This window comes from Pelmatolapia mariae, linkage group LG18 (assembly GCF_036321145.2).
Source record: "Pelmatolapia mariae isolate MD_Pm_ZW linkage group LG18, Pm_UMD_F_2, whole genome shotgun sequence".
In the NCBI taxonomy this organism is placed as follows: Eukaryota; Metazoa; Chordata; class Actinopteri; order Cichliformes; family Cichlidae; genus Pelmatolapia; species Pelmatolapia mariae.
In genome coordinates this window covers 28,759,539-28,773,874 of record NC_086243.1, presented here as the reverse complement: position 1 = coordinate 28,773,874, position 14,336 = coordinate 28,759,539, and the positions used below count along the sequence as shown (strand labels likewise).

General features: G+C 40.2%; 1 protein-coding gene across 5 annotated transcripts in view; it reads left to right on the top strand.

Moving 5' to 3' along the window:
* Positions 1–14,336, top strand: part of pard3ab (par-3 family cell polarity regulator alpha, b) — a 238,652-nt gene that overhangs the window by 193,234 nt on the left and 31,082 nt on the right. The window contains exon 24 of one of the 5 annotated variants that reach the window (XM_063462893.1): positions 11,824–11,846. The exons of the other annotated variants lie outside the window; for them this stretch is intronic. Coding sequence (XP_063318963.1) covers positions 11,824–11,846 — 23 coding nt within the window. The remainder of the gene's footprint in view (positions 1–11,823; positions 11,847–14,336) is intronic. 5 annotated transcript variants of the gene reach the window in all.

Genomic DNA, 14,336 nt, shown 5'->3' with positions numbered 1-14,336 from the left:
ACATATAAACGTAGGATGGACTGTGTTCGTCTAATAGTAGCAGGTATGTCAAACTAGCAGAGTAGGTCACTTGCAAGTTATTGCAAATGTGTGCATGCACTTGCTAGAAAGACGGGACCTAAAATGACCAGTTATTCAAATATGTGCCCTTGGGTAGACAAAGCATGGCTCTACCTGGGTTGTCCCTGTTTTTTCCATTTTTCTTTTGATTTAAATCACAGCAGATCCTGAGAGCCTGCTGGTTTTCATTAGAACAGCCTGTTCCCTCTTAAGCCTCCCTCCCCTTCCTCTAAACCATAAACGGCTATGTCAGTCGGTCTTCAGTACACGCTAATCCCACCAGCGCAGATATATGGTCGAGATCAACTTTCAAGTAGCTCAGTCATGGATTTCACATTTTCCTTTTCATAATTCCTTCTTCAAAATGACCGCGGACGTTAAAGTGCTCCCATCTTGCAACCTGATGACCTCATTACATATGGCACACGGCATGTAGGTAGATGTACAACAACAATCTGGGACAGTGTAAGTGGGGACTTTGGTTGTAAAGAAAGAGAGGAAGGAGGGGGACGCGAGAAGTTGTTTGACAACGAAACAGTTGAGCCATTAGGGATGTACCGGCTGAGTTTGCTGGGAGTTACAGCATGTTGCAACATCCTCGGAAATTTTCACGCTCCCGTTCCTCCCCTCTTTAGACCTTCTCATGCTCATCCCCTATTCAGATGCTTACTCCCCAACAGCATATGGCATTCAGTATTAATGTATTTATGCTTCATGTTGCTGCTCTCCTCTCTAGTGTCAAACATTGTCGCTTTCGTTTCTTTTCTTACAAAATACCTGGAGCAGCAGGAGGTTGGGAAGTTAAAGAGAAAGCGAAGCTACTCCAACTTTTCAAGCTTTGCAGTTTGCATGCGTACGCAGAGGACTCCAGAGTGCCTCTGCTTACAGCTGCACCGCTGTTGGAGATGCATCACTTCTCAACTCCGCGATTATTAGATCAGAGTCAGCAGGAAAGACGGGGGAAATGAAAAAACACACAAATATGCACACGACAGACCACAGGGCATCAGAGGAAACTTTTTCATCACGCTGTCGGGAGCATAGTGTCCTCTTTGAAATAAAGATATTTACGATTATCCTTCCTTGGAAAAAGCAAAGCGTGACTGGTTTTTGATTTCATTCTGGGCCTGTCTTCTTCTTCTTCTTCTTCTGCAGCTCATTACCAGAAAACACGCACTCATGCATTCGATCTTTTCTACATTTTATCCAGCACGTCCGCAGCTCTTACATCCCCACTCCCTTCTCAACAAGACTTGTTCTTGCACCACATAAAAATTACATCAGGGCTCTCATCTTTAAATGGCCTATGACATTTATAGATGGGTTGAAGTGTGCATTCTCTGTGCCGTTTCGGCCCGGGGCCTATTAAAGCAATTGAATCGTCTTTGCATTTCGTCTTTGAAGTGTTGGGAGAATAACTGTGCTGTCCAAGTTCTGGTTAATCATTAGTGATAGCAAAGCGCTCCATGTGAAAAGCACTGCTTTTATAGCAGCAGCAAGCACAGCATGGGGTGTCTGTTAGGCCCTCATAGATAATGTAATCTCTAGTCTGGTAAGGGGAAAAAGAGAAATGGGGAGAGATTTTGATGCAGCAGGGAAACTGTTTTTATGTGTGCATGCATGCTCTCTTTATGCCTCTGGGGTATCAAACAGAGCTTTGGTTATAAGAATCCTTTATTTGTGTGATGATGTAGCCATTAGGGCCCTGTGTCGTGCCTCTCCGTCTCATAATGTTGCTCTGGATGTGAACTTCTACAAAGGGTTTTGGCCTGTATTCATTTTCTGATGGTTAGATACGATGCCCGCCTGGAGGCTTCTTGTCTCATGTGATGCGCAGCTACGAAGCAAAACAGCAGAGAAGCAGAGCTCTGTCCTCGGCTGGGAGTCACCTGCCACGTGAACTGCTGGATTGTTGTGTTTAGCCTCAGGAGACATGAAAACTTATGCTTTGATTGCCTGACCTGAACATTTGAAAACTGGGAATCGTACTGGCTTGGTTTTCATTCCACCAACACATCATTTTTTATCAAAAACTATATCATGACTGGACAGGATGAGCTGGCCTTTGGCGGATTCCTTGTGCTGTCGGGATGTTGCGTGTGCTGAAAGATTTCAAATGCGTTTTTCATATAGTTTGCAGATGAATTATCGAAATCTGCACCACTTAAGTGGATATTTTCACTACTCATAATAAATCTCAAAATAAATCTCTCGTTCTGTTACAACGTTAGACCATAATAGGCAATCTTACAGACGAGCAGGGCTTATTAAGAGTGTTTTTCTTCATCTGATGAAGTATGATGATTTGTTTTTTTTTTAAACTTGATACCATGTCTTAGCCAAAGCAGACAATGATAATAATAGAGAATGTTTTCACTAAGAGAGCTTAATGTTTTGCACCTGGCTTTCATCATACATGAGTTGCATGTGTGCTGCTTGGAAAGATAAACGTGAGCTCACTGATGATGAGTGACTTTGCACCTTGCGAGACCCTCGGAAACGTGCGATGCATTAAGATAGTGTCTCACAAAAGCAGACAGACACACCCATCTCATCTGTGTGTTGATAAACTGCTGTGTATGCAATTCTCAGAAAATATACTGTTTACTCACAAAGAGTTCTGGGTAGCCCAGTTGCTTATCCACTGTTTCATTCACATATGACCTGATTCCAGGCTGTTGTTGATCATCATCCTCCTGTCTGTCTTCTCTTTGCTCTTCTCTAAGAAGTGTTTTACCCATGACATTATGGCGATATAAAGGCTGTCCATCTGAGTCATTTCAGTCTCTGATGCTGATTCACTGCAGCTCTATGGATGCATAAGTAAATGTCAATCTAGATGTGTGCGGTTGGGTGTGAGTGTGTAATTTCAGGAAATGGACGTCAGGCCTCCCCGGCTTGTCTTCAGCTCAGCGTGCTGCCCACAATGCTGAGGCCTCAGGTTTCCCACATGGAGGGCAGAAAATAGAGGGCGTTCCTCCAAAGCTGTCGGCAGAGCTCAACCAGCAGGAGCTGCAGCCTGCATCACAACGACTGGTTTTTATTTAGAGGAGGAAGGCAGGGATGCTGAGAGGGAGGGGGAAAGGAAAGGAGATGATGAGGTCTGGGGTGGTCAAGAAAGGACTGGAGGAAAACCTAGAGAGGAGGGAGAGTGGAAAATAGTGTGGTACTTTTTCTGTTATGTAGGGGAAAAGAACAGAACATCCAAATTAGGAAAAACTATCCACTGTATTAGTATTCAGTTTGATCTAAATTCCAGCAATTTGCAGTCAAAAGAATGACAGAAATATCTTATTTAAATGAGGATGCTTTGGTTTCAAGAAGAAAAACAGAGCAGTTCCTCAAATGGCCATTTTTTAAAAATACTCTCATGTTGACATGACCAGCTATAAAGTACAAATAATCATCGTTACAACCCAGGACAAAATGTGTTTTGGGCATCTGCAGCTTTTTTTCTGTTGGTTTTTATTTTTGGAAGTCACCCATTTTAACTATATTTAACCCTAAAGTTGTGTTTGGTTCCTTTTGGAGCATATTGTGTGTGACATCCAGTCTACAGACCTGCCTAGCAACAACTTTCTAGGGTTACATGTATAAAAAAAACTAAGAAATTAAATATGATCACTTCTAACTCACTTCTAAAGCTAAGATGGTGACGGCCATTATGACTTCATTTTAGAAGTCTGGTATCATGTTAAGCCAGACAATCAATCACCTGACATTTGACTGCTGTTGATCCAGGTTACTGTGGTGCAGTTATTAAAATAAGTAAATAAATAGATATCTGAGTATTTAGTGCATTTTCAGGACTATCTTAGCCCAACACAAATAGACATTTATTTAAATGCATAAGATTGTTGGGAGAATACGATGTTGCCAATAAAATAAATCTTCTTTTGAATTGAATCGGGCTGCTGTTGTTTGCAGCCCCCTCTCTCCTCTCTGCTTTAATAAGTGTAACTGCATTTGGGATTAAGAGACCCCCTGTTTCAACGACTTCAATGTAATTATCCTTGGCCCCTTTCCACGCACACAATCACACACACAACTATAGGGCTTTTTTGTTTATTTAATTAGATGCAATGATTTTATGGTGGTGGGAAAAAGAGGAAAAGTCATTAGACTAATTACCAAAGTCTCAGTAGCAAAGTGTGTATCTGCACTTTGAATCTTTTATCCCGATGACAATCTGTCGTCCTTTTATGACACCAGAGAAATGACTGGAGACTGCTGCGAATGATTTGCCAAACAAAATCCTTCCTTTATGCTTCCGTGTTTTTGCAAATCTCCAATAAACTTGGCTTCTCTGCTAAGACACCAGGCACATGGAAAGTCACCAAGTTCACTTTCCATGTATGTTGCTTATTTTCTTAAGATCTACATGGTTGGGTGAGGATGTTGATTTGGGTCAAGAAGAATTTAATATGTTTTGATGTTGGCTCTAAAAATAGGGGTTGTGTTTGGTCAGCTTTGAGTCCACGGTAGAATTAGAGTTGTTAAAAAAATGTATTAAATTCCCTTTTTATTTAATGTCTATAAGTAGGGCTGTGCGATATGACCAAAATCCCATATCCCGATATAAAACATCTAGCGTCCCGACAACGATATAAATCACAAAAATGTAACATTTTCTGTAAATTCTGTGAATCTCGGGCAGCTCGACTTGCGTGAAGTGTTTCCAGCTGAGCGTCGTGTACCTGGAGTCGAGAGTTTTAAGCGATGCCGCCGTTTTCTTTGTGAGTATTTATTACACGGCGTGCTGCGGGGAAAAGCCTGTTCTAACGTTTGAGTCTAAGATTTATTTTTTAGCACCTGACGGCTCTTTTTTGCTTCTCATCCGTAAATACTCTGCATACTCTTTCACGTGATTCAGTTTATTTTGAAAAGTCTCAACAGGATCTTGAGCTTTATTGTGAAAGGTTTATGTGGAAAATAAACAAGCGGACACGTGATGGTTTTACCGTCGTTGTTGCTAACACAACACATAAAAACAGTTGCTTGTCCGTCAGTAGTGTGGTTATATTAAATATAAGAGAAAGAGAGAACTTTAAGAAATTAATATAGCCACTACAGTGACCATCAAAACGATGAAAAAAAAATATTGCCGTAAACAGTTTATTTTGCGACACAACGAAACAAACGATAGCGTAAAATGAAACGATAGACGTTTTTATATCATCCGATATATATCGTTATATCGAACAGCCCTATCTGTAAGTAACCATATTCTCATATAATTCCACTTGAATTCATTTTGATATTCACTTTGGGAGCTGAGAAATACACTTTGTTCAGTATGACAGTGAAAGCGATCCAGTGCTGTTTTTAGAAAGCAGTTAACACCATGTGGGTATCTTACCTAGCATGGAGGCCTCGATAGCTGGTTAGCTCAGACATTTGCTGACGTGGGAGTAAACTTTGTTCTCAGTTTGCTTTGTTCTTCTTCTTTGGACTGAACACTGACCATCTAATGGCAAGTTTCCATAACATCTGCTAGTCATGCAGAAGTGTCTGTATGCAACTCTCAAACTGTGGCTCGGCAAAGCAAAAAGAAAATACAACTACTAAAGATGTAATGTAGCCAAACTGAGTTGCAAATTAATTATTTACTGATGTTCTGAGAAAAGCCACTCTAAGCAAACTCAAAGAAGATAAATCACAGGAAAAACGTCCTTCCCCACTATTGTGTACTTGGATTAAAACCACATTAACTTTATTTAAAAATCTGTGGTGAAATAAGTGAAACTGTACCGCCTGTGATTGAAACCATGTTTTTAGTTTCACCACACCGCCCTACTGTGATGTCAGTCAGATGGTCTGTTTTCACATGATAGATGGGCTGAAGAGGAGCCTCACTGCCATAAGACACTGTCATGTGTTTAACATTTGAACAGATAACCAGATTGACAGAAAGATCCTTTTGATTCCTCATTAATTTGTCTTTGTCCTCACACAAGCAAGACTCAAGTTAAATTATTGTCCTTGTTAATGTGTAATGACTACTTGATGACAGGGGTGGCTCACACCAAGACGCCTCTTCTTTGATTGGTAATTGGGTTCTCAAATCACCTTAAATCACACACACAGGGGAAACATTCTAGATTAAAGGGATCTCAATTAGTCCTCATTTACCTGATATTTTCAGGACGTCAGGCCACAACCTCCCCTCTTTCTTCACATATCCTATTCCATGTACTGTCCACTTAAGGACTTCTGACAAGAAGCAGACATCTGCAAGCAGTGGCCCTCTGCCCCGACACACCGCCGGTTCCAAAACTACTAGCCTTTAGTTCTCGTGGGTTAAAGAGGGAGAATGTAAGGATAAGAAATTGAGCAGTGCTTTTTAAAAAAGAAAAAGAAGTCCCAGAGGCCTCCAGAAACATTAAGAAAGGAAGGGAGAGATAGTTTAGTGGAAGAGAAGGAAGAATCTATGAAGTGTTGACAGCTTTGTTGCTTGGCGGTGAAGAAGGGAAACTTCTTTTCCAGTCTCCCTTGATGAGCCATGTCAGTATTTCTTAATATATTTTTCTATTGGTTGTGAGTCTTTTTTTTAATAAAAGGATTTTCCATATTTCCAGTAAGTTTTTTTTAATTCAGTTTTAAAAGATTCATAAAGTTGGAAAGCAAAGAAACATTTCTACTGCTTTTTCTTGTAAAATACAGACGAGTGGTCCCTCTCGAGGCCCTGAAGATTAGCCAAATAAAGAATAATTGGGGACGGAAATCTTAGCGATTACGGCTCATAGCTTCGTTCTAAGGGGTCATAAGCCGGCCAGCCTAGGACCATTACTCTACTAGTCATACCACTGTAAGTGATTTTTTTCCCCCTTGTTGTGTCTTAGTGGAACTTAAAAGGGGAAGAGCGTAGTCGCAGCCAGACCCGTGCGAGACCTATTGATCCCTGCCAGCGTCTTTCTCTCCCCCCTTTAGATAATGGATTGCCAGCACATCCACTCCTACCCCCATCCCTCCTCCCCTCAGGCCCGTTAGTACAAATAATGTCTAATCAATATGCGCCGCAGTCCCCGCGAATATCCTTTTAACACTAGATTTATGTCACAGCAGCGCACACTCTCTCTTACTCATTTCACTTACCAGCCAATCAATTTAACCAATCACAGCGAAGACCCGTTTCTCTTCATCGTATGCAGTTAAATACATTTTTATTTTAGTTTAGTTCTAATTAAATGCCCTATATCAGCATGTCCTCAGTGGCGTGCCTTGATTGGGTTAGATTGTGCAGTAGTGGGGCAGTTTGGTCACACATCTGAGGCTTTATTGACTATTTGGAATCTATTATGTAGATTTGCATTGATTGGAGATTTCAGTTCATCACTCACTGTCTGCGTGCAGTTGTCGGTGAACAAGTTGTAATGGCAGCTCGCTGCATCAAGAAGGGATTTTTCTCTGCTTTGTCACATCTGTCACTTTGGCGGGTTTGACACGTTGTGTATATGTCAGTGTGCGTGTTACATTTTAATGAGCAGGAGGTCTGGTGTCTTATTTAAGGAATATATTAGCAGGACACAGGAGAGCGGTTCTCATAATTAAATATTTAGTTTAGAAAATCTCAAACTGGTAAAAGGCCAGTATTGTTTCTTTGTTTTCACTCGTAAAGAAAAGAGTGGAAGAGGCTATGTGCTGTTCCATGCTTTTCTCTCCATCGGTATAGATATACATATTCATGAGTGGGTGAGGAAGAATGTGGGGTAAACGATGCTCCTGTGGCAGCAAAGCCAGCACTTAGTGCACTGAGGCTCGGGCTGCCCTGACCTTACCCTCTCAGTGGATCTGATTTCCGTGGCTGTACGTCGGAAGCAGTGATGACAACCACATGGGCAGAAGCTGTCTCTCTCCCTCGCTTGCCTGTTTGAACTGCATTTGACTCAACAGTTGTGCCTTTTGAGGAAATCAAGTGTTTCCAGGGTTATGTGCGTCCCCCTTTAATCAGGCTAACTCAGACCTTCCCAAAGTGTGGGGCCCGCCCCCTAGGGGGGGCACAGAGCCATTGCAGGGGGGGGCGCGGCATGAAAAAAAATACAAAACAAAACAAAAAAACAATTCTTGGACACTGCTAGCACGGGGCGCCTCCACAAACGCAAATCAGGAGATGAAGCATTGCTGAATATGTTTCCAAACCAACTTCATTCTAAGCCAAAGACTAGAAAATATGGTGAAGCATATCTTCCCTCTGGTTTCACCTGCACAAGTGCCAAGGTAGGTCTCCCCTGCATGTCGTGAGCACGCGCTGGGCAGGGGCGGATCTAGAAGGGTGGCATGGGGTGGCAAGTGCCACCCTAAAATGATCCCTTGCCACCCCAAGTGCCACCCCAATTTTGCATATGACAGTGTTGTTTATTAAAATAAGATAGCATTAACAGTTTGAGCGTAGTTACAGTCAACAGTGAATATAAATGCTAAAACTGAATATATTGCTTAGTGTTCCCCCCCTCCACCATTAACAAACGGTTCAGCCCATAGCAGGACCGGCTTTTTTCTTGTTTTCAGTAGCAAGCGATGTTTATGATTGTGCCAGAGCACATTTTGAACAACACCATGGGAATTTCACTTTTAACACAGGTGGATGGATGTTAAACTCTGGAAATGGAAGGAAGGTGAGTGTTATTAACCCTCCGTGGTCCACGGACACCCTGCACCTCCAAATCACATGACTGATTTAAGCTGACATAGCAACAAGCTGCAGCCACGCTGAGTCTCTCAGCCCACATTGAAAGTTCGGACTTCAAAGTTTTTTAATTTTAATTACAGGCCAGTAAATCCAGAGTTATGATAATATATATAAGCCATGCTTTTTTCTAAATACTGTCGTCACGTTTGTGTGTGTGTGTGTGTGTGTGTGTGTGTGTGTTTCAAGCGTTTTCTAAGGACAGCGCGAAAACAGTAAAGAAAGGGGAAAAAACACCTCTTTCCTATCCGTGGAAAAATGTACCATGTCGCCCAATTTAGAAAAAGTCAACACGTGGGATTTGGTTGTTTAGGAAGAGGGGAAAGTTTTGGGGGTGACGGTAACGGCAGCGAGACAGAGCGAGCGAGTGAGTGAGAGAGAGAGAGAGTTTTTAGATGTGGGAGATTTGTAACGTTTAGTGTGGAGTGTATACTTAGTGTGTTGTGTAGTTGTTGTGTTGTGTAGTCGTTGCTTTGTTTTGTGTGTCAGTGAGGGCACTAATGAATGTCACAAAGGCACATTTGCAATGTAAACACTGTCACTAAGTAGAAAACCAGCGGAGTGATACACCTGCTGTTGTCAGGCCTGCAGGTTTATCCCTGTGCTGTTCTGTCTTTTGGTGGACAAACTTATTTTTTACTGGCACACATCATTTGTGGGGCATCTTATTGCGAAACCTGATTGTTCTCTCATTTTAGTTTTAGTAATATTTTTAAATTCTAATACAAAATGAAAAAAAAAAAACGGCAGGTGTAGTGGCTGCATTTTTAGATAAATAGTTGTATATGTTTACAAAATGTACATTTTATATTTGCATTCCAAGTTATAAAAATTTACTCAACATGTCTGTGTGTTTTTTTACAGTAAAAAAATACTACTAGGATTTTAAGTTATTTGTGTGATTTCAGATCAGTAATACTAATGCAGTATGTCAGTCAAAACAACTAAATTCAGTTGAGCTAAAAAGATACCAAACAAGGCAAGGGGAAAAAAATTAAACAATTTGAGGGTGAAATACAAACGTAAACTCAAAAGGAGTCAAAAATGGCCGGTTGTATTTCAGACCTCAGTGGGTTAATCCAACAAATCATGAAAAAATCAGGTTTAAATTTTTGTTCATGACAGTGCAGATTTCTGACATTTTGTGTAATTTAAGCTGTAACAATGTGATAGTTTTCTAACAAAGAACAGTGTGAAACTTAAGTTAGACTTGTGTTTGTAAATGAACCGCCCCATGTTGTGTATCTTTCTGGATTTTATACATATTGGGCTACATATTTATTTATTATACAGGCTATACAGTACATAGCATCAAAACTCACGTTTTATGTAACTAAAGTGTTTAATTATGTGGGCTATAGACAATAATTAAGTTATAGACTTTATTTATATGAAAAACGTGTATGCTTACTGCATTTGGATTATTTTAACCATATATAACCACCTGCATATGTGTATGAAAAAAAAGGGCTTCAATTTTGCCACCCCATTTGATTTCTTTGCCACCCTAAGAAAATTTCTCTAGATCCGCCCCTGGCACTGGGTTCTTCAAATCACGGACAAACAGTATCCCACATTCTTGATTTTTAGTTCACAAACACTTGTTGTAATTACTAACTACTCCTGACATTTTGGAGATGTTAGCTCTTTATACAGTAAAGTTACAGGGGGATACAAATAATATCAGGCTGATCCTGCCACGATTTGTTCCCCCGGTTCAAATCACGGACAAGCAGTATCCCACAGCTGTTTATGTTTTTGAACCCATTTTGCACGGAGAGGCATTTTTTGAAAAATGTATTGATAGCAATGTTGAATATTATTACACAGGAAAAAAACAACTACACGTAAAATAATCACACCGTGAGGCCTCTGCCTTTCTAAATGGAGGGACAGTAACTGCGTGTGTATATGTAAGCGCGTAAAACCTGCAGACAGTCAGATTAACAGTATTTTGTCTCTACCTGCCATTCTGCAATTCATCTCATGTAAACAATAACGCGGCGCACAGCGTGACGTGAAAAAAGGCACATACCTTTGACGTTGCGTGACGAACTCTGTATTCCTTGTCCACACGTAAACGCAAAGAAGGAGGTTTAAAAATCTCCGTTTTCGGTGATTCGAAACGCTGTTTACGTGTGGACGAAACAGCTGCGTTTTCAAAAATACCCGTGTAGGTGCGGACGTAGCGTAAAAGAGTTAGTAGTTTATTTTATTACTACCTGTAATTTATTGCAGATTACTTGTATTTGCTTAATTGTTTACTAAATGTTTGAGGTGTGAAATAAACCGCAATGGAGCAAAATATGGGTGTGTGCGGTTGGAGGATGTGTGCGTGCGTGTGCGCGAACATTTTTCTTGTAAAACAAAGGGGGGGGGCAGCAAAAAAAAGTTTGGGAACCACTGGGCTAACTAATACAGTAGTTTGGTCTTGCAAGGGAAGCCTAAGTATGATTTGCTCTTCGGATTATCAAAATCATTTTGTTGTATGCTGCTGTTCTGCTTCTATCTTGCAGGATGTGACCTCAAAGTCGCTGTGTTATTGTGTTTTTTGAGGTGGCACTGATTTGTTAAATAAATCAAATATACACTTTCCAATTACAGCAGAAACACTCGAAAACTGGTTTTGAAACTGTAAAAAAAATTAGCTCCTGCTGCGATTTCCATAATTTGAACCTGAATGTGCTGCGTTTTTCTCTCTTGCTCATTCCCTTGTTCCTTTTTACATAGGTCTCTTACTTAAGGCCTACACTGTGTCATTAATTGACAAGTAATCCTCGACAAAAGGAAGCTTATGCATTTTTATCAGGTATTTCCGTATATTAACATTTAATGCCATATGAATTACGTCCAGATTTCGTGTGCTAATCCCCTTCCAAAACAGTAGATTTGGCTGTAAATGTTCCATCACTAACACTAATCCAGAGTGTATCCCTATCATGTTCCCCGAGCTATTTTAAGAGGGCACGTCTGTCATTTTACTTCAAAAAAAAAAAACCAGATGTTGGAATTAACTAACCCTTGTATCCTGTCAAATTTTGTGGATTTTTCACGCTCCGTGGACCTTGACAACCCAGTGACCGCACACTGACGGAGGAAGGTAATGGCAAGTGGTATTTATATGTTAATAGCTAGCTTATTCCTTAGTTTAGTACAAAGCAGTTTCTTGCCAGAAACCAGAACTGGATCATACAGTATATTTGCCATTTGCAGGTGGTTAATCATGGTTAATCACAGCAAATGGTAATAAACTGACTTGTATATTCACAGTGCTTTTCAGTAATTGTCCCGTCGTTTGTGGCAAATTCTAAACATCTGATCCTGAAAGGGTAATACAAGTTTGTCTGTGCAGTTACTTTGATCCAGTGTCTGGTGAGCAGCTACACTTCATGGAAATGACAAATACAGACAGTATTTGACTGGAGTTTCCTATGAAAGTAAAAATGAAAATATGCAGTCTAAAACTACATCCTGTTAAGTAGTGCATAGTGGTGAAAAAAACAGTTAGAAATACTGCAAAAGCTTTTTGTTACACAGTTTTCGTTTTCATTTTCTTTATCAGATAAGCATCAGATGCCCAAGTCTTCCAGTGCAGCTAATGACCCTCAAGCTTAGAACGAAAGCTTATATGCAGCTGTGAGTGTGTCAGGTGTGGTTAATGTAATTAACAATATTGATGTTTAAAGGAGGTGGTCAAACCCAGGAATACATTACAAAAAAACAGAAAAATAGGAATATTCTCAGAAGTGTTGATAATACTTCTTAGTTTCCATATAATCCTCCATCTAGTACAGCGGTTCCCAACCCCTGGGCCATGGACCGGTCCATGAGTCATTTGGTACTTCGAGGCTCGGGTGTGAAATTTATGGTTTTTATCGTTAACTCTGTTTCCCTGGGTCTTCTCCAGTGTTGTAGTTGTGTGTCATATTTTGAAAGAAATATTCACGCGTTACCATAGCGACCAGAGAGCATTAAGGCCCATAGAGGAGGATGTTACTCTAAATGTTATTGGTGCATTTCAGGAGGACGCTGCTAATAAAGTTACACAATTACACAGTGAATTTGCTTTTATTATATTTACAAAATACCACAGTTTTTGTCTTGGTCGTATCATTTTATTTTGTTGTATTTATCCGCGACACCTTAAAGTCTGTGAAAATATTGTCTGACATTAAACTGGTCCGTGGCGCAAAAAAGGTTGGGGACCGTGTGCAATGTAAATATGTTAAACTAAGTAGTAAAGGTCAGCAACTGCAGTAAAAATACTCATTTAGCACAAATCTATAAGTCAATTACTAGAAAAAGTTTCCCTGTGAATTTACAGTAAAGTACTGTGTACTACATATGCCAGTATAATACTGCTAATTGTTTGGTTGTTATTGCAGTGTTGCTTTTATGTTTCTACTCATGATATATTATTCCATTCAGTATTTTTCTATAAAATCATGCTTTATTTGACATAAAAAACCACACTGGAAAAAAATGCTGGGCAGATACGATTAATTGCTGTAGTCATGGTTACCCATTGTTAGGTAAACCTTAATACGAGAAACCATAGCATACATACACGCAAATAGAAACACTGTACCAGTACAGCACTTGAGAATAAAGTATTTAAATGTAACTTTTAGATTACAGTATTTATTTCAGCCAATTTAACTGACAAAGAAAAAAATACTGTATTAGTGTAAGATTTCACAGTAGTTTGCTGTTAATACATTCAGTAGTATCTGTATATAGTACAACATAACAATAAAACAGTGTAATCGTCCTGTTTTACTTCATACAAATACCAAAAAAGGAGGAAATACAACCCTGATAATATGTTCAAAAGTCGTTTATGTTTAAGCTGTGACCTAGGATATACTACATGTACAATATAAATATACATGTAAAAGGCACGTTCCCTTGTTATTGATTTCTAAGTGTGTTTATTTGGTGCCGGTTGCACCTGTTTGGTCCTGGTAAGGCTGCTCTGAGGCGCAACTATGGTTGGGAGTTTGCGCCGTATAAATAAAACTGCAGTGAATCACAATAGGCATAGTTCCAGTACAGTCACTACAGCAGTACAACTATTTCTGATACACCGAGGGATGGAGGCAGCTACACAAATAAGAGCTGATGGGAAAGATGAAGAATGGGGGGAGTGAAATGGAGAATACATTACATTTCAAGTCTCATTTGTGGAACTCTGGCAGATATGAAAATGGTAGGAGATTAATAAATGAAGGAGAAAGTGTTCTAATATGCACAATCAATTCAACATCTCTTGCCTCCACAATACAATGTAAAATATATTACAAGTGATTGAAGAGCTTTGTTCCATGATGAGATGGCCACCATTATGCACCATTATACTCCAGCTCTTACAATATGATTAACAGCACAACAGGCAAGGAAGAGGGGAATCATGATCTAGAGACAGGCGGATCCCTCAAGGCCTCCTGAGTTGTGTCTCGTCTGGCCGCCTAAATTACGGTGCTGCCATAGTGAGGTCACTCCTACGGTTGCAAGTGCGTGCACGCATAGGCCTATCACGCCAACCAGCTTGGACACTCAACTAATGGCAAAAAGGCCTTTTAAAGTGGCA